The sequence below is a fragment of the Neofelis nebulosa genome, chromosome 7 (assembly GCF_028018385.1).
Source record: "Neofelis nebulosa isolate mNeoNeb1 chromosome 7, mNeoNeb1.pri, whole genome shotgun sequence".
NCBI lineage: Eukaryota > Metazoa > Chordata > Mammalia > Carnivora > Felidae > Neofelis > Neofelis nebulosa.
This window is the reverse complement of record NC_080788.1, coordinates 144,846,529-144,874,425: the sequence shown is the minus strand read 5'-3', so window position 1 is coordinate 144,874,425 and position 27,897 is coordinate 144,846,529. Positions and strand designations below refer to the sequence as shown.

The 27,897-nt window shown below is 51.5% G+C and overlaps 1 protein-coding gene and 1 pseudogene across 2 annotated transcripts in view; both read right to left on the bottom strand.

Moving 5' to 3' along the window:
- PPP2R5C (protein phosphatase 2 regulatory subunit B'gamma) overlaps positions 1–27,543 on the bottom strand; it is a 130,835-nt gene extending 103,292 nt beyond the window's left edge. Inside the window, exons 1-3 of one of the 2 annotated variants that reach the window (XM_058740286.1) lie at positions 27,310–27,543; positions 26,360–26,425; positions 12,797–12,959 (exon numbers count right to left, since the gene is read on the bottom strand). In XM_058740286.1, the coding sequence (XP_058596269.1) occupies positions 12,797–12,959; positions 26,360–26,425; positions 27,310–27,336 (256 nt within the window). In that variant the 5' untranslated portion in view covers positions 27,337–27,543. Of the gene's footprint in view, positions 1–12,796; positions 12,960–26,359; positions 26,426–26,863; positions 26,972–27,309 lie in introns of those variants that run through there. The other variant, XM_058740288.1, reaches the window with a different exon arrangement.
- LOC131517751 (NADH dehydrogenase [ubiquinone] 1 alpha subcomplex subunit 12-like) lies at positions 1,171–12,932 on the bottom strand (annotated as a pseudogene).
- Positions 27,544–27,897: the final 354 nt, after the last annotated feature.

Genomic DNA, 27,897 nt, shown 5'->3' with positions numbered 1-27,897 from the left:
TCCCTCAAAATAAAGAAAGAAAATACATTTTAAAAAGGACATTTAAAAACAATGGGCAAACCCTGAATGGATACTGTTCACATTAAAAAATTTACAAATTTCTGTATGTTCCCCTCAAAAAACCAGAGGAAATATAAATGCCATAAACACGGGGAGTTAATAATCAACTACAGTTAATTATAAAAAAAAACAACAAAAAACCAGGGCCTCGATGCTGTAAAGAACCACAACTGATCAATAATTGTATGAAAAAGTATTTCCTTGCCTATTAAATCAGGAATCATTTTAAAAAATGATAACTACTCAATACTGGTAGAGGCATGTTGTGACCCTGCCAACAAATCTATAAACTGTTTTGATCCTTTTGGAAAATAACCTGGCAATGTGGATCAAGGGTCTTCAGGTAATTTTGCCCCTGGGAATCTATTCTAGAGATGTGTCTATTCCAGACATGTCGTAGCGGGGTGCGCATCACATGTTAAAATTTTTAAAAAACTGCTAAAACGCACATGAGGTGAAATTTACCATCTTAACCATTTTCACTCCCGGTGTTCAGCTCGCGTGGTTTTAAGCACATTTACACCGTTTTGCAGCCGTCGCCACCGTCCATCCACAGAGCTTCATCCTGCAAAACTGGTACTGTCTGCAGTAAACACTAACTCCCACCCCCACCCCCGGCACCCCCCGTCCTAGTCTCTGTGACTCTGACTACCCCGGGCACCTCCTCCAAGCGGGATCATGCACGTGTGTCCTTCTGTGACGGGCGTACTTCGCTCTGTGACGTCCTCGAGGTCCATCCACGTGGCGGCGGGTGTCAGCGCCTCCCCCCTTTGTACGGCTGGATGATATTCCGCTGCGTGACCGGACCGCGTGTCGTCCCGTCCACGCACGGGTGGACACGCTGGGCTGCCTCTGCCTCCGGGCTAGTGTGAATAAAGCCGCTGCAACGCGGGTGTGCGAGGATCTATCTTAAGTCCCTGCTTTCAGTTCCTTGGGGTGCACACCCAGAAGTGGGATTGCTGGAACTTACGGTGTTTCTGCGCTTACCTTTCTGAGGAACCTCCATGCTTTTTCTCACAGCAGCGGCACCAAGCCTGTTACATTCCCACCAAAAGTGCACGAGGGCTCCGGTTTCTCCACATCCTCACCAGCACTTGTTATTTTCTGTTGTTTTTCTTGATCCTTTGACAGCAGCCACACTAACAGATGTGGAGTAGTAGCTCACTGTGATTCTGATTAGCGTTTTCCTAACGATTGGTGATGCTGATCATGTTTTCACGTGTTTACGGACCATTTGTGTATCTTTTTCAGAGATCTGTCTATTTGAGTCCTTTTTCCGTTTTTAAATCGGGTTTTCTTGTTGTTGAGTTGGAGGAATTCTTTGTAAATTCTGGATATTAATCTGTTATCAGATGAACGACTTCCAATTTTTTCCCCATCCTGTGGGTTGCCTTTTCACTTTGTCGACTGTTTTTTGAGGCACAGAAATTTTATTTTTTGCTTCATCAAACAATTTTAATCAAGTTAATGGTAAGCTGTAAAAGTGCAATTGCATGAAGAGCCCATATTCTACATGTTTAAATTATTTTCCATGGTCTTTACTTGTCAGGTGTTGGACGTGGGACCCACTCTCGAATCTTCTTTCTAGTGGTAGAATAAGGTACATTGTCTGGAGCGCCGCTCACATTCAACTTATGGTTTGTCCAAATGAATTTACGAGCAGTAGGTGGTTCTGTTGTTGGAGGATCATCGGTCACAGAGCGAGGCCAACAATGCCATTCAGGAGACACCCGTCCACATCCCGAGATGCGTTCTGGCCGTTCATTTCAGTAGTATACGCAACCCACTGGTGACGGCCAAAAAGCGGATTGTTGTCCTCATAGTATTTGTTTTCATATTTGTCTCCCCCCACTAATGTACCAACCCTCACATCGTTGGCCCTGAAGAAAATTCTAGATAGCCGTGGAGGCTGCCGTGGCCGCTGACCTGCTGTAGCCTGTGTTTCAGGACCCACGAGATCTCCATCGTGTCCTGTGGGCCCAGCCTCCCGGGTGCGACGCTGAAAATGCACTTGGCAGTGTGGAACCGACCACAAAAGATTCCCCACTAAATTCTGATGTAGTCCAACTTAACTTTTATTTTTGTTGCCTGTGCTTCTGGCGTCATTTAGAAGAAATCAGTAGCAAGTTCAAGGGCATGAAGCTTTTCCTCTATGCTTTCCTCTAATGGTTTATGGTCTTAGCTCTTCTATTTAGGTCTCTGATCCACTTTGAGCTACCTTTTGTGCATGGTGTGAGGTAAGGGTCTAACTTCATTCTTTGCATTTGGATATCCAGTTTATCTAGGGCCATTTGTTGGAAAGACTGTCCTTTCCCCACTCAGTAGGGAAAACCATTCAACCATCTATGGGAGGGTTGATTTCCAGGCTCTCTAGTCTCCTCCATATTGGTGAATATACCTGTCTTTATGCTGGCACCACACTGTTCTGGTTACTTTGCAGAAAGTTTTGAAATCAGGAAATTTAAGACCTCCAAGTGTGTTCTTCTTTCTCAAGATTGCTTTGGCCATTGGGGGGGTCCCTGCAGATTCCATGCAAATTTTAGAATGGATGTTCCTATTTCTGGAGAAAAATACGATTAGGATTTTGATAAGGATTGCACTGAATCTGTAGGTCTCCTTGGTCAGCACTGACGTCCTAACAATGCTGCCTTCCAACCTATGAACACAGGGGTCTTTCCATCTACTCGTGTTGTCATCAGTGCCTTTTGGCAACGTTTTGTTGTTTTCAGTGTACTAGTTTTTTATCTCCTTGGTTAATTCCTAATAACTTTTTTTGAGAGCATCACGTTTTTGTGATTCCAAAATACTAGAAACTACCTTAACGTCAAAGGGATTTTCCCACACAATGAAACATTAGACATCCATCAAAAATAGTTATAAATATGTAAAATGAAAATAAGTGAATAGGGGAGTGTATAACTTTTCAGAAATAGTATGATCATAAAATGAAACACTCCCAAAATATGAACCACAGTCACTGTTGAGTGTTACGACAGCGGGTGGCTTTTCTTTCTGAAGTGTCTGCATCTCTCTCAGCATTGATCAAATAAGCACATACTACTATGATAAAAGTTAAACATGATGGTTTTTAAAAAGACGCATAGGTTAAGCTAGCACGGGGGAAACCCTTAATGAATGCCGCCCGTTGGCTTGTAGGCTAAGAACAGAGAATGGGCTGTGATGAGCACCCAGGAACTACGATCCCGAAGGTTTCTTCCTTGTGCTGTGTAAAGGAGCTCCTGTACGTAAAACACAGAAACAAAAATTGGCCTAAATCAGGCAAGACAAACTGAACCGACGAACTAGAGGCTGTGGACTCCCTCCCGGCCTCAAAGAATGAGTCACGGACTAGTTACTTTTGCCGCCATGTCTGCCACTTCTGCACCGAATCTATACGCTCACTACAACTACCAGGGTCCAACCTGTCTCTGGAGCACCGTCTTCGCTGCGGAGACCAGCCCAGGAGAGGCTCCGAATGAAGCCACGCCCCTGGCACCGCGACCAAGTTGTCGCCACCCTGACTACCCCAGGATGGTTCTCATCTCACCCGGAAAAGGGGGCGTACGTGATCCTCTACCTCCTCAGGTGTCAGGAGGTGCCAGTGTCACAGACGGAGTAGACTACGTGCTGGGCTCGGGAGGGACTGGCTCCAGCCATTCCGGCTGAAAGCCGTGCACACCGCAGCACTCCAAGATCATGGCCTTTACCAACAATGCTTCGGAAAGATCCCCGGGCTGCAGGAGGACAGCGCAGCAGAGCCGATAGGGGATCTCTGCGACACTGCCCACCCCCGCTCCAGAAGCCTTCCTACCCCCTCCCTGGGCCACAGGCTCCCCCCCCCCGCCAGTCCCTGGACGGTGCCTGGCAAACGGCAGGTGCATCAGCGAACGCCTCACATGACGGACGACTCAAGCAGTAACACCAATTCTGTTCTGATCCTATAAACCCCTTTCCTGCTCTTTGAACCTCTTCCCTGTAGTACATAACTAGGAGGGGCACGCCATGTAGTTGCCTGGATGGTAACACTTCCCATCCCCCGGGTGCACAATCCGGGTCTCCCGCTGCCCCCTCCTGCAGCACCTGTGAGCGGTCGACCTGCCCTCCATGCCCCCCACGATGGCCTCCCTACTGGTCTCTAACTCTCCCTCGACCACCCAACCCCGCCCTCCCTGCTGCTGCAGCCCCGGGGGGGGGGGGGGAGGCGGGGGGGGGGGAAGGGCCTGAGCTAATGCCCACGGAGGAAGGGCACCTTTCTGGGTGCACACAGCCCTCCTCCGTGCGGCCTCCCATCAGAGATGCCAGTGCAAACATCTTTGTGCGGTACAGAAGTGAAGGTTAAAAACAACAACAACAACCCGAATTACTCTTTTTATTCTCTGGTCCCTCTGTCGTTTTGTTTTGGTCTTTATTTAAAAACAAACTGCCTGTAAATACATCCCACTGATTTTATTTCTGCTTTAGCAATTCTGAATAAAACTTTCCAGTTTTCATTTCTAAATTTAGCTTAAGGTTTTATTTTTCATCTCCCAGGCAATTTTGCAGGCAAATTAAATATGCTCATATTTTAGTCAAGAAGTTTTACAGCTTTCTTTCATTGAAAAGCAAGTTGTTTTTGAACCTCGAGAATGGCAGTGTCGCACGGCGTGGCCGTTGTGCTGGCCGGCACTATCTTTTTTTTTTTTTTTTTTTTTTAAACTGGAAGCTGTAGGACCGCGGATGATGTACGTTTCGTGCTAACCTAAAACAGTTGGCTTCACTTAGAGTTTAAAATAGACTTTTTCCTTAGGCAGATCAAAGATACCTAGCATTCAGCTGTGTTCAAAGGTTGCCAGGGAACTTCTGCTTGCCAACAGCAAGGACAAAGGGGCAGGCGCTGGTTGCCCTGTCAATGGGAGCGAGTCCTGTGAGTGGACAGCGTGGATGGGCTGGTCCCCGGGCACGGCCAGCAGGGGGACGTGGAGGAGCCCAGGGAAAGCTCACCCCGAGCACTTGCTGTCACTGTCCCCACAGCTGGGCCGGGAACCTTTAGAGCCAGAACAGGTGCTCACAGAAGGCAGGGCACCCACCCTGGGTGCCTCCAGCATGCACGATAGATTAAGGTGCTCTCACGTCAGCTCTTAAGAGCAAACCTCCTTGTACACGGAAGAGCCGGCGGGGAGTTAGGGGGGGTGTGTGTGAGCCTGGACTGGTCTCCTCATGAGAGGGGACGTCACCGCAGCTCTCTGGAAACTGAAGAAGCGAGGAAGGAGCAGGCAGAGGGCTCGAAGGCCCTTCCGTTCCTTCCGTAAAGTGTGTCTCCTGCATCCTTGGCAGATGCTGGCCTGGGCAGCAGCACAGCTCTGCCCTTGGTGACACGCTGCACGAGAGGAACACGGGTGGACAGTGAAGTTAACACGTGCAGTGTGTTCTGCAACCTGAGTGTCCACCAGCAGACAGATGGACACACGAACTGTGGTCTAGCCGTTCGATGGAGCATGTTCAGCCTTGAAAAGGAAGACTGAGCCTGGGTGGCTCGGTCGGGTAAGGGTCCGACGATTTCAGCTCAGGTCATGATCTCACGACGCATGAGATCGAGCCCCGCGTCGGGCTCTGCGCTGACGGCATGGAGCCTGCTTGGGATTCTCTCTCTCTCTCCCTCGAAATAAATAAACTTTAGAAAAAAACCCCAAGAGGGGCGCCTGGGTGGCTCAGTCGGTTAAGCGTCCGACTTCAGCTCAGGTCACGATCTCGCGGTCCGTGAGTTCGAGCCCCGCGTCGGGCTCTGTGCTGACAGCTCGGAGCCTGGAGCCTGTTTCAGATTCTGTGTCTCCCTCTCTCTGACCCTCCCCCATTCATGCTCTGTCTCTCTCTGTCTCAAAAATAAATAAACGTTAAAAAAAAAAAAAACCCGGGGCGCCTGGGTGGCGCAGTCGGTTAAGCGTCCGACTTCAGCCAGGTCACGATCTCGCGGTCCGTGAGTTCGAGCCCCGCGTCAGGCTCTGGGCCGACGGCTCGGAGCCTGGAGCCCGTTTCCGATTCTGCGTCTCCCTCTCTCTCTGCCCCTCCCCCATTCATGCTCTGTCTCTCTCTGTCCCAAAAATAAATTAAAAATGTTGAAAAAAAAAATTAAAAAAAAAACCAAAAAAACCCCCCAAGAAACAGAAGGAGAAACCCTGTCACAGGCTACAACGTGGATGACCCCTGAGGACACTAGACTGAGAGAGAGAAGCCAGACCCAGCAGGACCAATTCTGTATGATTCACTTCCCGGAGGGGTTGAAATCCTAGGGCCAGAAGTAGAAGGCAGTTGCGGGGCTGGGGGAGGGCGGTGGGAGGCACGGGTGAGCAGGGGCAGGTCCAGACGGGGATGAGGAGAGGGAGGTGTGGGCGCACAGCACCACGGGCATATTTAATGCCACTGAAAGGGTCACTTGTGAGTGGTTAAAATGACAAATACCATGCTATGACTATTTTGCCACAATTAATAAAGAGAGAGAAGGCAGAGGCCTGGGCCAGGGTGGTTCAGGACACAACAGAGCAGGAAGACACGGTGGGGCGCGGTGGCTGCCTCTGGGGAAGGCAGAGACGGAGCAGAGCCAGCGTCTAGGGCCGCGAGGGACCGGACGGAGGATGGGAACACCCAGGGAATGGCGTGTGCGTGTGCGCACAGATGTGTGTGTGCGCGCGTTGGTCGTGAGCTGAGTGTGAGGTGCTGTGGGAAACCCCGGCGGGGAAGGCCTGAGCCAGACTAAGTGGGAGGTGACAGCTGGAAAAAGACTCCCAGGCTCTTCTCCGAGGGGGTGGCCAGAGCACAGGGGGCAGAGGCCAGACTGACCCCGGCAGCGACAGCCAGGCCCGTGGCCCGAGGAGGGCGGGCAGCGGGGTGTCTGAGAAGGGCCGGGCCGGCTGACGTGGCACCAGCTCTCGGTCACGCGCGAGGGTGGCCGTGGTGGCGTGTCTGCGGCCCAGCCGCTGACGGAATGTGGCCACGCGGGGCCTGAGTGCGAAAAGCGTGGTGGATTGTGGGTCGGCTGGCTCCCTGAGGGCCAGGGCCGCCGTTGGTCATTGTCATTTCCCTGAGCACCTCCCCGTGCTCCGGACAACCCAGACGGTCAGGAAATATTTGCTGTGAACTGGCATCTGCCTCGCCGCGCCTGGGCCACCAGGAGCAGACGCAGAAATCCAAGCACGTGGCAGGAGACAGGACTGACGGGGGCAGTTTCTCAGCCCACCAGAATTAGGGCAGGCACTCTGGCACCTTCTCACTCTCCATGGTCGTGTTCTTCGACTAATGGCCACGAGGCAAGCTCCCTCTAAACACATGCACGGTTCATCTCTAGGCAGTAAAAGTGACCCGCTTGTATGGCAAAGTTTTCAGTTGTATCAGAAACTGAACTGCTTTGAGTACGGCTGAAGTATTGAATTTTCACACAAGGAAGGCAAGAAATAGAAGATTTTCACTGCAGTTCAAAAGCCAAGTTTTAAGAATTAACGTAAATTCTCCCAACAATAGTGTAACAACTTCTTTCACAAAAGGCCAAGCGCTTAGCAACTCAAAATTTCGGCCCCAAGGTCACAATTGCGGTGAAGTTCCAGTTGCTTCTCTAGGACTTGACTACTTCTCCCAGGCTCTTACAAGCTGCTTGATCTATTTACTCCTCCCACACGGCAGTCAAAACATCTCCCTTCACTTGGCATCTGAACACTTTACCTTCCAGACCAAAAATGGTCAAGGAAGGACTAACTCGGGGAAATCTCTGAATGGAAAGGCCCGAAGTCTACATTCAGCCTCACTGTTAAATGAATAAAAACAGGAAATACTATTCTCCATGTAACAAATGACTCAAGATTTTAAACGAACCCAGTATTGAAAAGGTGCAATGGGACAGACATCTCATCCGCTCTGGGTAGAGCGTGTCTGGGGCCACAGCATCTGGGCGGTATCACATAGGCTTCGATCCAATACCTCCTTTCTCTGCGTCCAGCTTCAGAAAAGTTTCAAAGACGCGAACAATGAAAAATTTATATTACAGCGCAAAACCTGTAATGGCTGAAAACCTAGGATCACCACAGAATAATAAACGGTTTTTAAAAAATCCCGCTTCCTTGGTATGCCTGGGCGCCTCAGTTGGCTGAGCGTCGGACTCTTGATTTCAGCTCAGGTCATGATCTCACAGTTCGTGTGATTGAGCCCCATGTCGGGCTCTGTGTTGACAGTGTGAGCCTGCTTAGGATTCTCTCTCTCTCCTTCTCTCTGCCCCTCCCCTGTGTGCGTCCTCTCTCTCTAAATAAACATTGAAAAAAAATCCTGCTTCTATTTCCATTAAGGTCAGGAACAAGACAAACGTGCCCACTTGCACCACCACATGTAACGTCTTATGGGAATTTTCAGCCAACTCAAGAGGAAGACACCAGAGGTATAAGAATTAGGAACAAAAAGGTGAGGTTATCTTTTTTTTTTTCCTTTTAGTAGGCTCTATGCCCAACGTAGGGCTTGAACTCACGACCCTGAGATCAAGAGCTGCATGCTGACTGAGCCAGCCAGGTGCCCCGCCCCAGAGGTGAGGTTATCTTCACATGCGGATCTAACTGGGTACCTGGAACATCCAAAAGAACCAGCTGAAAAACTACTGCAAACAGTAAGACAATTCAGCGAGAAAGCAGGATGTGAAAGCAAGACACAGAAATCAACAGCCTTCGCGTAAATAATTAACAACTACTTAGAAGACACTCACAATAGCAACAATAACAGAATATCTAGGTACAAACCTAATAAGAAAGGGGAACTTTAAAAAACCTAAAAGGAAATGAAAGTGGCCTTCACAGAGCACACTCTTACGTAAGAGGATGCAAACTTCCTAAAGAGGCCATCCTTCCCGGACATTTAAAAAGGTGATGAGATCCCAATAAAAACACAACCGCTTTTTCTGCAATGAAATGAGCCAATTCAAAGTGCCTAGCGTTTGTAATAATATCAGTATTGTTGTTGTGAATGATTTTAATAGGATATAGCAATAATTACGTCAACGATGTTAGAAACCAAGATTTTCAGTGTAAAAGAGATAAAACTGAAAATTCAAGAAATGTGTGAAAATACTGTACTATTAGAGTTGAACTGAAAATGTCAGTAAGAAAGCACGACTAAAATGTACATGTATTTATATACCAACTCCCTCCGCTGACAGCACTTAAAAGCAACATCAGTCCAATAGCAACAATCACCCCCGGCACCCAGATTTTGGTCTCTAAAACCAATCCCCACTGAAAGAAATCAGGACTCTCTGAAAATGGCCGATTCCAGGTCTGGGACAAGGAAGGTACAAAATGAGGCTGGGGGACATCTTACTGTCTCAGAAATCAAGGAATCAAAAATAAATGCATCCATGTCAAAACACACACACGGGAGTTAGCCCGAAGGATACCCAATGCTTCAAATTATGTATGTGCACATCAGAAAAGATAACAATTTTAGTAGGTTGAAGCACACTGAAATCAATGGGATCTCTAAGTTCATAACGATGTTCAAAAAAGAGAAAACCAGAAAAAAATCTTTAGGTTTTCACCGTTTGAGGGAAATTGGTAACTAAAAGGCAGAACATCAAGCCCGTCCTGACTTCCAGTAGGAACTATACGTCAAGGTAACCAAGTATCTCCAGTTGGTAGGAGACGGCTCTGCTTGAGGAAGGATGCCAGATTACGTGTTAAGTCTCCAGAGCCACTGCTGTCCTAAGGAAGCACGGTCACATGGTGTATACAGCATTAGCATACGGTTGGTGGCAAACAGACGCCGGCAGGATGCCAAAATATACCTTGCAAATCACCATCAGTACTTCTGGACGGTGCAGATGCAGAGGGAAGTGTCATCGTCCGACGGAGAGGTCAACCTGTCAGCACCCTAACACACTGTAAAATCTGGCATCACTTAGGACAGTCACCAGATCGAATGCGTATCTGGCACTAATTCCAGTATCTCCTGCGTTACGCGGCATTCCATCCAATAAAAGGCTCTATGTACAAGAACGACAGGGAGTAAGTGGAATATTTTACTGGACGACCAGCCTGACGGATTTAACAAGTCATAATAAATGAGTGCTGTGATTTACAACACTCCCACACCGGGGGTGACCCAGGTGTGTGGCAAAAGCAGCAAAGACCAGAAAAACCAAATCCCTATGGAAGAAGGCACTTTTGTCTTAGGTTTTAATTTATCTTAAATATTTGAGTACAATGACCAGCACACAGTGGAAAATAGTCAGGTACTCAAGAAAGTAAGGCATCACGAACAACATGTGACAAGGACTTCAGATGACGTTATTACCTGACACGGACCACAAAGGAGCTATGCTTACCGCACCCACGGAAACGACGAGGGTGACCCGAGACAGAACGGAAAGTATGAGAAAGTCATGCTGCAGGCTAGAAACATAACTCCCATAAACGAAGAAGTACATCTCAGGTTAAAAGCTGAACAAAGCGAGTTCAGCACACACTAGACAGACCTGAAGATTCTGAGCAACAGAAATGAGGCATGGTGTTTAAAGATTCTGGTGGCACCTTAGCAAGGCAACTTTAGGTCCACTGGCTATCATAACAAAAAAGGCTGCATTTGATATTTCGCTTTTATAGTTATTTACTTTTACTGTGTCTTATGAAAGCATTAGTCCACGATCGGTTGAGAATTAAGAACAAGAAAACCGGTCCTTCACCGTAGATAACGTGAGACTCTCTCATCGTGAATAGGGCATGGTAAGTCACAAAACGTTTGAAAAATACAGATGAAGATCAAAAGAAAGACAGTAAATGAAAAAGTCTAATACGTCTTGATTAAAGCCACAGAAAAAAGAGAGATAAATGTAGGAGAAACAACGGATGAGAACTTTCCACCACTGAGGAAGTCCAATAACACAGGGGTGCCGGATGAATCCCCAAAAGGACCGACGAACAAAGAAACCCACGTTTGGACACCCGGCAGTGGAACTATTGAAAACTCAAATGTTAAAGACAAAAATCAGAAAAGTGGCCAAGAATCACAATTCCTTTTTGGTTTCTCAATCCTAATGGAAGTCAAAGGCAGTGAAATGCTGATCCTCATTGTACTGAAGGAAAATAACCTGAAATTCAATACTCACTGAACACCTTTCAAGAATGAGGGCAGAATAAAGATATTCTCCACATAAATAAAGACTTTGCCACCAGTAGACTCTCATGAAAGAAAATTCTACACGACATATTCAAATAGAAGGAAGATGATCCCAGGAGAGAAGTCTGAGATACAAACAGGAATGAAGAATAAAGCGATAAATTAGTGGATAAATCCAAATGATCACCAACCGAAGAAGACAGTAACGCTGTCGTGAAGGATGTTAAAGGGCTGGCTTAAAAGTTCAAAGATCCAACAGCCGGGGGTTCTCAGAAGATGGCAACAGAAGCACTTTTTTCTTTTCTTTTCTTTTTAATTACTAGTCTTTGAGACTTACAGAAACATTGAATGCAGAGGTTTCACACTGTCCCCCACCTGTTTCCCCTATTATGAACATTGCGCATTAGTGTGGGTGCGTTGGTTACAACTGATGAGCTAATACTGATACAGTATCGCTCACTAAATACCACCGTTCACGTCCGGGCTCACTCCTTGGGCTGTGTATTCTGTGGGTTTGGACAAATGCAAAATGCCATGTATCATACAGAGTAGTCCCACTGTCCTGAAAATCTCCTGTGCCCTGTGGATTCATCCCTCCCAAAAATGACTTAGCATGCGTACTATCTAAGACGAAGCTAGACGTTATCTAAGCCAGATTCGCGCTCTGCAGGCTGCAGTGAGTGGACAGCCCAGATTCCTAGCAGGCGAGGGGCAGGAAAGGCATCGATGAATCCTTACCTCCCTCCCTCCCTCCATCCCTGCCCCTGCCCGATGTATCTGGCGCATGTGCAGTGAGCCCTTGCTATCCGCCCCGCAGCGTGGAAGGCACTAGAATATGCCTGTAAGGGTGCTCTGGGTTCATTCGTCTTGTAAAAAGACCCATTGTTGTGAATGTATGGCATGAAAAATGTCTGATGGTTTACTACACCAGTCTTCTATTTTGGCAAATATAAAGGTGTTCAGAGGTTTGCACTTGACTTCTGGGGTCCTTACCCTATTTTCCTTGGTTTTCTTTACTTCGACCTCAACATCTCCTAGAGGAGCACTTTTAGGGGCCAAACACCTTCAGGTGGAAAGGGGGGGACTATGCCATCTTGGGGGAAATTCAAAGCAAAGGGCACCATTCCCTGGCAGCACCCCCCGGGCAGAGTAATCCCCAAACGATTCATACGAAGACAGCCCACAAAGGATTATGGCTAAATTCTCGCTTCTCTGAGACCAGGAAAACGAGGAGGCCCCGCTGCAGTTTTTACGAGTGCTCTCTTTGCAGCACCTCCTTTCTGAATCGCTAGAGTTCAAAGGCGACAAATGCAGGAGAGAAGTCCTCGCGGGGAACGCCAGCCGGCCTGCTTACGACTCACACGAAGACATTTAGTGTATTCCACCTGGACTACCCGTGAGACGTTCACCTTCCACAGCTCTGGGGTTTGAAGTACCACTTGGGTAGACCAGTTAGTGGCATTAAACGGAAACAAAACAAAACGAAACGTAACAGGGAAGACGACCCTAGTGGACTATCAAGGCAGCAGAGGAGGCAGCAGCTGGCAAACCACGAGAACGTTACTCCTCCCCTGAATGGGCACGCTCGAACTTTCAAAAGGCAAATGATAAAAATCACCTTTCAGAGACAGTAGTTTCTGAAGCTCTCTGTTGTTGCTGGCGCTGAACCTCGAAGAGTTTTGCCGCTTGTCCCTCCTCACCATGGGCTGAGCGGCGGGCACTTTCATTTTGCTGGATACGGTAGACGGGGCAGCAGGAAGGTTGTTTTTCCTGCCGGAAATCTGTTTCCAAAACAAAAACAGACAGACGCGTATGTCAAACGGTTGTATCTTGTAGCCCAATTAGAATCTGGAAAATATACACAAGTTTTTACTCCGGGACAGTTTTTACTCCACTCTGCCCTAAACGTCCCTCCTTACGGTGGCTGGAGTCCGTGCCCTATCCCGGCCCTAGTAATGCTGGGTTTCTAGAGATTCTCCTGTTTCAAACTTTTCTCTTATGCATTTGCCATCCAGGCTGATGGATATATACAGGCTGATGACAATGACCTTCCAAAGGTGTTCACGTCCTGATCCCTGGAACCCAGGAGGTCTCCCTACTTGGCAAAAGGGACTTTGGAGGTGCGATGAGGTAAGGATCCTGGATTATCAGGGTGGGGGCCCAAGTCATCACAGGGCTTTACCAGACAAGACAAGGCAAGACAGAAGCAGATGACAAAGCAGAGGTGAGAGCGTCAGAGGCACTGGAAGAAGTCAGAGGAAGGCGCCACGAGCCAAGTAGCGCCCGAGGCCTCTAGAAGCTGGAAAAGGCCAGGAGGCAGATTCTCCTCTCGGCTTCCCGGAAGCACCCGCCACGCCGACATCTTCACGTGGGCCCCACTGTAGACTTCTGACCTCCAGAAGTGTAAGATAAGGAGTCTGTGGTCATGGGCACAGCAGCCACAGGAAACTCACAGAGCAGGCACCTCGCCCCTCTGCCTGCGCACCACTCCGCCCTCGGCGATGTGCGAGAGCCACGTGAAAGCACCCGTCCCTGGAGCCTCAGGAAGTGCTCCTCCCTCTCGCCACCCCCTCCGTGCAGCTCCACACTGCACTGCGGCAACCTGGGACGTCCCAGGACGCGTGCGATGACAGGAGCGGCTGTGCAAACACCCGAGGGGAGGCGGGAGGGTGACGGGGGCGCGTGCGGCACAGCCGGGGGTCCCTACGCCTGCACAGGCCCATGGTGGGGCGGGGGGGGGGGGGGGGAGCTCAGAGGTGCACGCACGTGCATGGCCCCCCGCGGCGATGCCAGGGCGCACCGGGCGTCGACCGTCACGATTCTCTGTGCAGCCTGCTCACCCCTCCCGAGCCTCCGGTCTGCCCGAAACGGACGGAGCTCGGAGGTGCCCGTGTGCGGCTGTAAAAAGCCGACCCAACTCGCCCTGGAAGCAGGAGCCCACTAAGGGTCTTCCAGTCACGCTGGGCTGGGAGAGCTCACGCCAACTTAGGCGCCCAACGATCGGCTCTCGTTCTTGAGTGGAATTTTTACTAAAAAGTTAAGAGCAGCTTTATTTTTATTTATTTTTCATTAAAAATTTTTTTAATGTTTCTTTTTGAGAGAGAGAGAGAGAGACAGAGCACGAGCAGGGGAGGGGCAGAGAGAGAGAGGGAGACACAGAATCCGAAGCAGGCTCCAGGCTCTGAGCTGTCAGCACAGAGCCCAAAGTGGGGCTCAACTCAAGAATGGGGAGATCATGACCCAGGCCGACGTTGGACGCTTAACCGACTGAGCCACGCAGGCGCCCCAAGACGCTGTATTTTTTTTATTCTATTTTTTTCTTAATTTTATTTTTAAAAATTTACATCCAAATTAGCATATAGTGAAACAACGATTTCAGGGGTAGATTCCTTAATGCCCCTGACCCATTTAGCCCATCCCCCCTCCCACAACCCCACGAGAAGCTGTATTTTTAGACAAGGCGCGGAGAATCCTTGGGGAGAGTTTTCCGGGATGCGGGATGCCCGTGCACATAGGACTCAGACCGGGGGGCGAGGGCCTGGGCGCCCCGCCCTCCCAGTCAGCAGCTTCTTCCTCACAGTGGCCTTCTCTGGACATTGTCCTCGACGTGTCACCCTTTCCACCTGATCACAAAAGCCGGGTCTTCCTTAAACCCCGTCCAGACCCCTCTTCCTCCCCGGGATTCCCCAGGTTAAAACGGTTCGGCTCGGCTTCCGCAGCTGCCCCCACCCCCCCAGCCCCCCTACTGTCACCAACAGCTCCTCCTCAGCCACGTACTTGTTTTAAACGTTAAGTTATACACACATGTCCAGTAGGTTAAAGGTGACACCTCCTGTTTACCGGGCCGAATCCTGTGCTGCACACACGGTGACCCTGGGGACAACTGGGCACGTGGCTGCCCCCGCCGGGCCAGGAGTGGGCTGGCACCTCCTGCAACGAGCCGGGCACACGGGCGCCAGGTGAACTCATAAAACGGAACGAACTCCACGCACACGGACATTGTGTGCAGGACACACGCCCCGTGTGAGGCTTCTCACGACTGAGAGAACAGGAAGGGCCCCCTCGGACCTGCTGACTCCGAGCTGTGGCTCCTGGCTGTGGGCCCTGCTGGTCTCCCTACCCCGGAGCACTGTTCTCGGGGCAGGCAGAGTGAGCTTCTAGAAGGAGGCCCTGGTTCTGCCACCCAGGCCATCCTGCCGCAGTCACTTCCCAAGACTCTCAGCCCGTGGGCTTAACGTGGCCTAAGAGCCCCATGCTCGGGTCACCAGCTCCCGCTCTGGCCGGCCCCGCACCTCCCACCGCCCCACCCTGAGTCGGCTCCCTGAGGCCTTCATGCGGTGCAGTCGGCAACGTGGGCTGCTGCCCGCCTGGCCGGGCTCCATTACAAGGTGGCCGTCTCGTCTTCTCCCCCACGGGATGTCTGCTCCAGGAGGGCATGGACACTGCAATGTCCCGTACCAACCAGGTAGGGAGGCCCCCTGAGGCCGTGTCATGAGGGGACCGCCTTCGGGCAGGGCTCAGGGTGGACAGCTGGGGGCCACGGGCGCCCACAGAGCCGACTAGCCCAGAGTCTGACCTTCACCTGACAGGGCACCCCGAAGCCATGCAGGGGACGGGGAAGGGCCGACAGCGCGAACCCATCTTCCTGTTGGAAAGGCTCCGCAGGCTGCAGTGTGGACCAGGCAGGAGGGGAGAAGGCAGACTAGGCTAGTCATCCGGGCCGTGCACGGGGGTGTCAGCCACCCCAGGACGGTGACCAGCAGCTGGGGGCACCGGTCACTGGGATGAGAAGGAGAAATGGGCGGGGAAGCCCGGTCGTGAGCATGCTGGGTCTGAAAGGACACGGTGACACCTGTCCTCACGCCCCCAAGACGTTCTCTTTCTGCCGAGGACAACGTCTGAGTCCTGTCCTCGGTGTCCTGGCCGCCACCTGCCCGCCCTTGGCTGCCCTCTCTGCCCAGCGGTGCAGCTGCTCGGCCGGCCCTCGGACACCTCACGTGAGCTGGGATGTGAACTTGGAAGCCACCATCTGCGTGGTCACTGAAGTCACTGAATGAGCCAGAATGCCCAGCAGAGGAGCACGGAGTGGGAAGAGGTGGAGGAGGCAGGATGGGGCTGGGGGAAGAAAGCCTCTCAGGAAGGAGGAGGTCAACCCGTCCGACGAGGCGGCCTCAGCACCTCGGGGCTGGTGGCGGCTGTTGAGGGCGGTGAGGGCAGGTGGGGAGGCCCGGAGTGTCCGTAACAGCTTTGGAGAGGTGGCCGGGAGGAAAAGCGCCACAGGAGAGACATCGGGCTGTCGGGGGTGGGGGGGCCTGACCGTGCTCCGTGCCTGCGGGGGGCAGAGCACCGAGGGGAGGCCGGGCTGAGGGACAGCTGAGCCAAGAGCAGGATCTGGGCCCTGACGTGCAGTGACAACAGAACAGAGGATGCACAGGACAGGACGGCTGGAAGGGAGAGATCTGATGGCCTCCCCCCATGCACAGACGTACGAGGTCCCCTGTGAGAAGCATTCTGAAGGGAGGCGAGGCCTGAGGAGGTGAGGGTGGCCTGAAGGGATCCCTGAGCCACAGAGAAAGGCGGGGCCTGGAGAAAGAGATGCTCTGAGCACATCGTTCTCCTCAGCTCCAAACGTCAGCAGCCACAGGGACATGTAATGGTCAGCGCCTGGGGGGGAGGTCACCGCCCTGCACAGAATTCTCCTGGCGTCCCCGACAGTGTGTGGAACCCCCTCCCCAAGCTAATCACAGCCAGATACGGTTCTGGGCCGGAACCAGGGCCCTTCCCCAGCCAGGGTGCAGGGCGACCTCCTGGGATCGGGCAGGGAGCTGCGGAACCAGACTTGCACCTTGCTCGCTCCCTGGACTTCAGACGTCACCTCCCTTGTGTCCCACAGCCAAGCAATTCCACTCTCCAGCATCTTCCCAAATTCTCCCCTTCTGCAATGTTATGACAAACTACCACCACTGTGTGTCAGACACCATGTGATACACAGCCTAAGAAACCCATATTTGCATGCCTTTTAAGATCTTTTAAAAGAATATTCATCTATGGGGTCCTGGGTGGCTCAGTCGGTTAAGCGTCTGATTTCAGCTCAGGTCATGATGTTGTGGTGAGTTCGAGCCCCGCATCGGGCTCTCTGCTGACAGCTCAGAGCCTGGTGCCTGCTTTGGATTCTCTGTCTCCCTCACTCTCTCTCTCTGCCCCTCTGCTGCTTGTACTCTTTCTCTCTCAAAAATTAAAAAAAAAAAAAATATATTCATCTAAAGGGCATGGTACTAGCATAAGGACAGCCACTTAGATCAGTGGGACAGAACTGGGAGCCAAGGCCTCTCGACAGGAGAACAGTCTCTTCAACAGGTGGTCCTGGGACAACCCTGCTGTTTGTGACAGTCAGCCTCTAGCTTTTATGGCGGCAAGAAAGGTGGTCTCCAGAGAAACCAGACTGTGTAGAGAAAACTCAGGCTGCTAGTGTAGGAGCCGGCCGCTCAGAGCAAAGCTCTCTACGTTCCGGCCTTTCGGGGCTGGAAGCCACAAAAGCACGCTCTCAGCTTGGGCCTGTCCAGTGAGCGGTCAGCTGACAAGCCCACCCGAGTCCAGCGCCCATGGCCAGCTGTGCTGGGGCCTCACCTCTGCCTGTGTGTAAACCGGGCATCTGATGGGCGTGTTTCCAGGGGTCCCTGGTTCCAATTCTTGCCTTTCTGTTTCCTACCCAGCAATGGCAGAGCAACAGCAGGGAGCTTTTTAAATACTTAAGTCAGGGGCGCCCGGGGGGCTCAGTCAGTTAAGCATCTGACCCTTGATTTCGCCTCAACTCATGACCTCATGGTTCGTGAGTTCAACCCTGGTGTCGGGCTCTGTGCTGACAGTGAGGAGCCTGCCGGGGATTCTCCCGTCCCTCTCTCTCTGCCCCTGCCCGGCATGCGTGCGTTCTCTCTCAAAACAAATAAACTTAAAAAAAAAAAAAAAAAAAAAAACAAACTTAAGTTAGATCATCCCCCTTCCCTGGCTCAAACCACCTCAATGGCTTCCCATCAAATCCTGCCACGGGCTGCCGACAAGATCTTTGCCTTTGCCTATCTCTTTGACTTTATCCCTCCTGCTCAAGTCACCCTCATTTCTCTTCAGCCTTCCGAAGAGACACTGGCCTTCTTTCCAGTGGACACACAAGCTCGCTGCTGCCTCAGGGCCTTTGCACTATCTACTTCCTCTGGCTGGAACGCCCCTTCCCAGATCTCTGTACTATTGGCTCCTTCTTCACATTCGGGTGTCACCTTTAACAATATCTCCTTGGTGAGACCGTTGCTGACCACGTGAAGCAGCCTCTGGAAACACGTAAGTGCAGTTTTGATAGCGCAGTGACCAGAGGGCGCTATTGATGTTGAGAGCCCCAGGACCACCACTCCGCAAAGTGTGAGATGCACTCGAACCAAACGCCGCCAGTGCCCTTACAAACACCAGCGCACCTGGCACTCACTGAAAGCAAACTGCCCGAGTGCATGTGTCCTGCTGTGTCTCATGCTGCCCCCGCCCCCAGCACCCAGGATGGCGCTCAGCACTCAGGAGCGTCTCAGGCTGCACCTGCCGGGTGACTGTGGATGAACGAGCCACCCGGAGGGAGGTCTACGAGGTGGAGGAGCATGGCCTGAAGGGAGGAAAACGACTTGGGGAGAGAGAAAGGTCACCCCCGTCACGGCCAGGGCGCCCTCCTCCAGAGCCCGCCCTCTGCCATGCAATACTTGTTCCTGTAAGATCTGGACCGTGGGGCTAATCAGCAGAGCGGGGGAGAGAGCTCTGCTCCTGAAAGTGGATCAGATGGAATGAGAGAGTAGTTTCTGTAGTATTTTATTTGCTAACCGTGTGTGCTTTGACCTCCAAAACAAATAAAGACAGACGATCTGAAAAGGAAGATGAGAAGGACGTTGTTTCCCCTAGGCCCAGCCTATGGGGGAGCGCGCGGCCTCGGGGGGGTATCAGGCACAGGTCTAGAACACAGGCAGCTGCGGACCAGTGGTGGCAAGGCCTCCTCTGCTCGTCCCTCAATCCCCTTCTCTTCCACCATCCTCTTTTCCCTACCTTCATCCACTTCCTTCTCATTTGACATTTTATATCAAGAGTAATAGCTGACACGGGGCCCCTGGGGGGCTCGGTCGGTTAAGCGTCCGACTTCGGCTCAGGTCACGATCTCGCGGCTCGTGGGTTCCAGCCCTGCGTCGGGCTCCGTGCTGACGGCAGGGAGCCTGGAGCCTGCTTCGGGTTCTGTGTCTCCCTCTCTCTCTGTCCCTCCCTCCCCCGCAGCACTCTCTCAAAAATGAATAAAAATGTAAAAAAAAAAAAAAAAAAAAAGGATAATAGCTGACAAATGTCAAGTAAGATACACACACTCAAATGGAATTATTTTGGAAAACACTGGCAGGCTCTAAGGCTACTCTATCCATCAGAACTTGCCGTGAAGCAGGAAACGTCCTTTATCTGCCATCCAGTGGAGCAGCTACCAGCCACATGCGGGTCCCGCACACTCGAAGTGCAGCTAGGGTGACGGAGGAACTGAATTTTTAAGTTAATTTGATTTTCAGCAATTTAGAGAGCCACATGTGGCTAATGCCTAGCACCGTCCGGGTACTGTGACGTTGCCACTGGGCAGAAACAGCATGAGGTCACAGCTCCCATCCCTTTAGAGCCAGGCTAAGTCTCACCTTAATAAAATATTTAAGACGAAGGAAAATCCAAGGTCTTCAAACTAATTACTCCCTGCCCCCCCCCCTCCATTTCTGGGCTGGTCCTTCGCTCCCCCACGTGGAGAACACCGGGATGACAGCGCCCCGCCTGGGCGTGGGCAGCAGCACTTCCCCGCAGGGGCCCTTCTGAAACCCGACCGGGATCAGAGCCCCAGGAGGTCTTGGCTGCCTACGATGTATGGATGGCGCCGGGCCAGGTGCCATCGAGCCCCGACGCCCCTCAGCGGGCACCCGATGTTTTAGGGAGACGCGGGAGGCTTTTTACAGCTGAAATCTTTCACATGAAGTTTTCCCTGTGACTTGGGGACGTATCGCGTGATTCCCGCTGGTGGCAGACGGGGGCTCACGCAGCAGATGCACGCGGGGCTACGGGCCTGCCCTCACCCGCAACTGCTTTAACACGGGCACCCTGCTTCTGCCGTGACCCGGCAAACTTTATCAATTGCTTCGTGTAATTCAGCCGCACTCTTTCTAGAATTACTTACTTAATCGTGTAATGGAGTTTCTGCTGGAGAGGGAGAGGGGTGCTGACCGCTCCTACCTGCTGCTTTACCTGCCCCTCTCTCTCTCAAAAATAAACATTTAAAAAAAAAAAAAGAATCTAGAACATAATAACTGTAACATACCAAATGTGTGGATTGACTGCTTATGTGATCAGCAAGGCTTCCAGTCAACAGTAGGCTATGAGTAGTTAAATTCTGGGGGAATCAATGGTTATGCAACAGATTTTTCAGTGTGTGTGTGTGTCTCGGGGGGAGGGTATTGGCACCCCTAATCCCCATGTTGTTTAAGGGTCAACTACACAGGTACGTTCTACTGAGAAAAACTACCAAAATAAACTCAAAATAAAACATACAAAGCACCGAAGACCATATTGGAAAGCTTACTTAAAAGGAAATCCTACCCTGAACTGTTTTAATTAAAATAAGGTCTCATGAGACTATACATCTTACCCCTGGCCTCTGGTGCTATATAAAAGAAAACTAAAACCCAAAACAAAAAACTCTTCTTAAAACTTTCATAAGACGTTAGAAAAAGACCTAAGTACCGTAATCTTCTGCTTTAGGACGCTGCTATTTATTTAAAACAAACGATGCTGTGAGAACATTTCTCTGCGTTAAAATTTCCTTAGAGAAACAAAAGATGATAAAGAAACAAGCCTCTTGAGAAGCAATTTTTCCCTTGAATTCACCGAACTGGAAAACCCAGCAAGCTGATTGATTTGAAGCTCCCCTTCTTCCTGGGCGCTTGTAAAATCCACAAACAAACATTTCTTGCCTCCAGGTTCTCACGTATGTGGCAAGTACAAGGGAGAATCAAGTTAAATTGCTGTCCTCGAGTACTTAATCTAGTTAGGGAGGCAAACCAGGGTACATAAAAGTCGTACAAGTCAGTGTCAATGATGAATAACCAGTGGAGCCGATAATTGCTACTCGAATGGCAAAGATGGGAAAAATGCAGGCCAAGAGGGTGAGGAAAGCTTCCCTTCAAGTTCAGAATCAATGAGCCTGACTGGGAACTTACAAGACCAAGAGACTCAGACGGACAGTGAGGGGCATAGGAAGGGTACCACGCAAAGCGAGGCCTGGGGACCCCCGAAGGTCCCGTAGACACTTCCCGGGGTCTGTGCTTTTATGAGAATACGAAGACACGATTTGCCTTTGTAACTACCATTATGTCACTTTTTCACAGGCCACAAGACACGTGACATCAAAACACACGGAATGCAGGCACAGACTCCACGAGCCAGGGAGCTTGTTAAGCCAGACATTAAAGAAATTTGTAAAAGCAGGATGCGATGCCATTTTTCTCAGTGAATTTTTGTGGATAGTTATTTCCCATAAAAACCTGCCACTTACGTTAACACGTATCGGGTGTGTTACTGTTAGATGAATTAATGAATACTTTAAACATTTCACTTTTAATTTCTCATAAAAGTATCGGCCAGAACTGACCTAAATAAAAGCTCTTGGGGATTGTAATTTTTAGGACTGTAAAGGGGTGCTGATGCTCCTTTGGTTTGAGCATTGCTATTCTAAAGGAAGCCTATGTGTCTGGCATGATTTACGAGCAAACATACATACTTCACCCTTTGGGGAGGGTCTTTCTAGAGCAGTGGTCTCACCGGGGGCCATTCCGCCCTCCAGGAGACATCTGGCCACGTCTGGAGGAACTTTTGGTTGTCAAAAGTGGAGGGGGTGCGGGGCTAGCAGCACCTGGTGGGGAAAGCCAAGGGTGCTGGGGGACATCCCACGGTGCACAGGGCAGCCCTGCGGGGAAGCATCTGGTCCACCCGTCAACACTGGTGAGCGTGGGGTGGAGGCACCCAGGGTCTGCCGCGCGTCCAGCTTGTCACTCGGTTCCAAAGAGGTGGGCACTGCGATGGGAAGCTCATGGCACCTCCCCCTAACTCACATGCCCTCCAGCCCACAGCTGATCACCCGCTTTGCAGATCCTCTGTCTTTCCTGAACACCAGGCTCTAAGCAAACGGGCTGCAGAGTGGCTGGGGAAGTGGGCCGAGGGGCGGCGATTAAAAGTAGGGAACCCCACTCTGAACTAATAGTTGCATGTGCATTTCCAAAATAAATAAATAAATAAATAAAGTACTAGTCTTTTGGGTCCTGAGTGTCACTGGAGTCCCGTTTAGGGTTGTGTGGATAAAAAGTGGGAGGAGAACAATGGGGGATGTGGCACGGAGGCTCCCAGCTGCAGCCCAAGCTCAGAATTCGGCCCCCAGACAGTGGCTCTGATGGTCCGGGGGAGGAGCTGGGGACTCTCCTCGCAAGGGTGACATCACAGCCGCCTTCCCCGAAAAGCACACCTACCAACAAACTACTTTCACTGTCCTCCAGCACTCGGGTTAAAACACAGCCGAGGGACTAGAAAGTCAAATTTTCTTGAAAAGATACTTTTCATAAAAATGTGAATTTACGTTACCGTGTAATGGGTATTGTTACTATTAGATGAATCAATATTTTTGAAATTTCAGTTTTAATTGCTAAGACGTGACTCCCCCAGCTACACCTACGGGACCCCAGCATATCTGGCTCCCTGTCTCTGCAACACCAAGGGGGGGCGGGAGAGGATGTAAAGGGACAGATGAGAGAGAGAGAACACTTGTTACTAAAGGCAGAAGGTGTCAGAATAAGCTAACAGGTTGGAGAGAGGACTGTTGCGCTTTCTTTTCAGCAACACGTATTATGTAAGCGATGCTGTAGAGACTTTCAAACAAAACTGAGCCGAAGCAGGACATGCGAAACACACAGCCAGAGAACAACACGGAAACAACCTTTAATGTGCTTAAAACAAGTCACTTTACAAAGAGCACAGACACTTTCGAAAACAGAACTTTGGACGCAGTGTACAAATTAAGGCAACTGCTATCAACAACTATTACCACATGGTCTCAGTCTTCTAAACCGGACTTTAAGAATCTCTGAGCGATTTATTAAGACTCTGGATATTCATCAAGTGTGCCTCGTGAGGTTTCCACAGCTCTGAAGGTCACACTGGGAATGGCTGCTCCAAGCTGAGTTCCCTCGGCCCATCTCCTGAGTTCTCCAACTTCCAGTTCCCCGGAAGCCCATCTGCGGCCTCACTCCTTCAAAGTGTGCCATGAAATAAACCCGTAAGGACTGGGCAGAAGCTCTGGTTCCCAGGACACATGTGGAGAAGTCAAACTTAAACATCGTATTTGAAAGCGAGTAAAATAAAAGGACCAACACACACCATTCAAGGAGTAGTTTCTAGAAAAAGCAAAATGTGCACAGCATCCGTTAGAACCTTTAACGGTATCTTGTTACATTGGAAGATATATTCTGCCATACGTCTCGCAGGGAAAAGTTCTTTCGAGAAGTTGTGGGTCATGCCTAATCTGTCCCACAGAGTTAAAAATGGCCACGCTGGAAACTCACCAAGTGTTTTCAGGGGTGAGGAAACAGGGCCACGGAAGTCAGGTGACATCATTTATGGCAACCAGGAGTCAGCAGTTTTACTATCTAATAACCTCCAGGCTAAAATACTTTCCCCTACACCGATCTATCCCTTACAATCCGTTAAGGCGGGACTTCATCTTCCTTCCTAAAGACCCCACGCCATCAATTGTTTTTTGTTTAACCCAAAAGTGTTCTGCAGTGTATGTCACTTGCTTCTCTGTCTTCTATGAGGCTGGGTTACAGGCAGCCAGGATTTTAGTATGAGGACCCTTTCCAGTCTTGCAGTGGTGTACTAAGTCAATCAACAGTAGGCCAAGTTCTTTTAGGTTTTCTCTGTCGGGATTACTTCCCAAGCCTGGCTACCCTGCTCTGGACGGGCGGTCTGTTCTGCCCGCCTCTCAGGCTGTGAAGCCTTGACTGCGGTAGGTGCCCTAACACAGGTGAGTTCACAGGCTGGCCTGGCCGTGAAGGCGACGTGACACTGAACAGGTCTGAAAAGCGGCACGGCACGGCAGTCCTATCTGAATCGTTCAGGTTAAAACATTCAAGTTCGGAGCAGCGTTGACAGGAGAGGAAAAGAATGAGGGTTTAATGCGCCTGAGTCAATCATGTTTGGTAAGTGGGCGGAACCAGAGGTGAAGGCGCGACACGAAGACGGAGGAGGGAAAGCAACGATTAAAAAAAAAAAAAAAAAAAAGTCAGGCTCAACGCAAAGTTCAGGTGCACTGCAGTGCCCCAATCTGCATTCCTGCAAAATAACGGACAGAGGGGTCTCCCAAGTGTCGTGATTAGTGTGCCATGTTGCCTCTGGTGTCCTTATGAGGAGTGAAGGGCCCACCATTTCAGTATTTGTCGGTGGTAATTCAAGCTCTGTGGCTCCAGCTCTTAGTAGCACTAGAAAAAATACAAAAAGACAAGTGGGGCATCACACTCGGGCACTGCAGGCCACACCTCAAGAGTCTTAAGCAACTGACAGTCTAGGAACTCAGTCCACCTTAAAAACACGCATTTGACTTACTAGTGGTTCTGGTTGTCTTTGAGCTGCTGAGGGATGGTTCAGGTTCAAACTTAACATTATCCGCCCTTCTAGCCAGGTTCTTTCTGCTCGAACAGGAATAAACGAGTGATACACACCGATGTCCTCTGACACACTAACAGTGAGAGAGACAGGTATGGGAGCAAGAAAGGTTTGGGGAGCACCGGAAGCCTTTGTGGCTGCAACGAAAGCTCCGTAAATGATAGAAAAAGCATCCACCTTGCAGAGTGATTGCACTGCACTTAAATCAATTTAGTCCAAAGAGTGACACGGAAATAGGCAGGTCAAAAGCAAGAATGCCACAGTAAAACTTGACTGTCGGCTATAAACAAAGGACAGGGAAAGGCTGGCATAAATAATCCCTAACTATTTAAGAAACTTTTTGGGGTTTCTCCTTTTTGCTTTGGGGAAGGCGACAGATTTGCTGGAATAAACCACCCGCTGAAGAGGAGGGAGGCTTAGGATGCACCAAATTGTAAGGAAAAGAGAACGCTGGGACTTAAAAAAAAAAAAAAAAAAGCCCACTGCTGATAATTGCCAGTTAACTGTTTTCCAGACACAACTGAACTCATTCTAACTTGGCTTACAGGAAGGGGGCTGACACTTACAAACTAATGTCATCTGTGATAAGACCAGGGACCTTGATGACCCAGCTCTAGAGACTGTGACACTGAATCAAGCCGTTTCTCGGCCACCAATGATCCACAAGGGCCAGTTAGCTCTGCCTGGGTGGAGTCAGCTCCTGGGTCCTTAGCCCGGGGTGCTCCAGTCCAAGCACTCGTCACAGGCAAGACAAGACCAGGCAGAGTGCTGGCTCTGCACACGCTCCCAATGGTGTCAAAGGAATGACCCCAACCCCGCCAGGTAGACACAGGCCTCCGTGAGCATTTGGGTTGTTCCTCAATGAGCCCGCAGGTGATACGCAGAAGTCGTCACAACTGGCCCACGTAGACAGAGAACACAAGTAGAAGAGAGAAGGTTGTATAAAAATACCCGAACTAGATAAACTGAATGGTACTGACGCTCTGGGAGAAAGAGGCTAAAGGAATCAGACACCGACAGGAGACGTCGTGTGGGACACGGGCGGCACAGGCCTGGCCATCAGGCCTGGCTGATGGAAGGAAGAGGGGGAGACGCTGAGAGGGACCAGGTTGCTGGGGAAGGACCGGAGGGGAGAATCTGAGAGCTAAATGGAGCCCGAACAACAGTGAGAGCTGCTAGATTTGGGGTGGGGGTTATGAACTTAAACCTACCAGCTGCAGATAGAGCTTTCAGAAACACATCCACATTGTCCCAGACGGAAACAGTAAAACCTACAGAACCAAAATTTCAGGTTACGAAGGAGACTACGAGAAAATCTCATGCAGGAAAACACTCTAGAAGACCCTGGTGCTTTCTCGCCCACGCTGTTTTTCTGCCCTTAGTTAAAAGGTGTTCACGACAAAACAGAAAGGAAATATTTGAGAGCAGTTACCTCTGATTCTATTATGTCTTGTCCTTCTTTGGAACTTTTTCCACTTTTCCCTGCTTTTGGTGATTCCTGGGAAATATCAAGCAGAGTCAATTAGACTTCTCAATTTTTAGACTGCCAAACATCAGACAACCCCAAATGCAGTTTAAAACCCGATTTATACCATTTAACCAGAACTTCCGCTAATTTTAATCAATACCACCAAGAAATTCTGCCTCACGTCACTTAGTTACCATAGAATATTGCGATGCGACACCCCCACCCCCCAGCTCAGACTCTCCTCGTTTTCCTGATGTGTATTTGGCGTTGAAAACTTCAGGCAGAAATAGATAAACCCACATGGAAGGTGCTCTCCGTGTTTCGACAGAGCCACACCGCATCCCTTTCTTGCCTCCCACCTGAGCGGGGATTTCTGGGGTGACTCTGAGACGCTCCCAAGCTCCACCTGGAGCAGAAGCGTACCCCCCCCCCCACCCCCGACTCCCAAATGCAACGCAGCACACTCACGGCCATCCCCGCCGCCACCCAGGATAATAATAGTATTTCAGAGCCCCAGAGCGTCCCTCTTCACCAACAGCCAGCCGGAGCCATTCGCTCCCCTTCCCCGGCCCGGGGGTCCCTCCTGCGCGTCTGCGAGGCTGGGTCAACCACCTCCGCGGCCGCACCTGCCCCCTCACGCCCACCGCGCGCGCCGCCTGGGGCCCGACGCCCACGCCGCCCTCACGGCGGTCGCGCCCCCGCAAGCCCGCCCGCCCGCCCTGGCTCCTCGGGACCCCCGCCCGTCCTGGGCCCCGCGGCCCCGGCGCCCCCGCCCCCACCCCGGAGCGGCGCTTCTGCGCCCGCCGGATCCCGGAGCCCGCCGCACCCCGCTCCCGGCCAGTTCCCTCCCGCCTTCCGCGCTGCCCCTTGCCCTCCCCGCCCCGGCCGGCCCGGCGGCCCGAGCCCGGACTCACTTTCTCCTTCTTGTTTTTATTCGGCATGGCTGGTGCGGGCCGCCGCCGCCGCCTGCCCCCCGCAGCAGCAGCAGCAGCAGCAGCAGCAGCAGCGTCCCCGCCCCGGCCGTCGCGACCCCCGCCGCCGCCGCCGCCGCCGCCGCTGCCGCCGCCGCTCGGGGACTGAGTCGCTCGCTCGTTCGCACTTCCCCTTTTCCAGGCTCCCACAGGCTGCTGCAGCCGCGGCGGCGGCGGCGGCGGCGGCGGCGGCAGCGGCAGCGGCGGCGGCGTCTCTCCGCCCCTCCCCCGGCCCGCCCCGCCCCACCCCTCCCCCAGTCACCCCCTCAGCACCCCCCCCCCCACCGCCGGCCTGGCCCGGCCCGGCCCGCCGCTCCCGCCCCGCCCCGCCCCCCGCGACGTCCCCGCCCCGCTGGCCCCCAGACGTCCTGCCATTGGCCGAGGCGCCCTCACGTGCCCTCTAACGCTCTTCCCCGCAGTCCCGCCCCTGCACGCGGCACCGGTCCCATCCCCTCTTCCCCTGAAGCGCTCCGGCTCCCGGGGATCTCCTCGGCGGCGGCGGCGGCGGCGAAGGGCCGGTCGGGTGAGCCG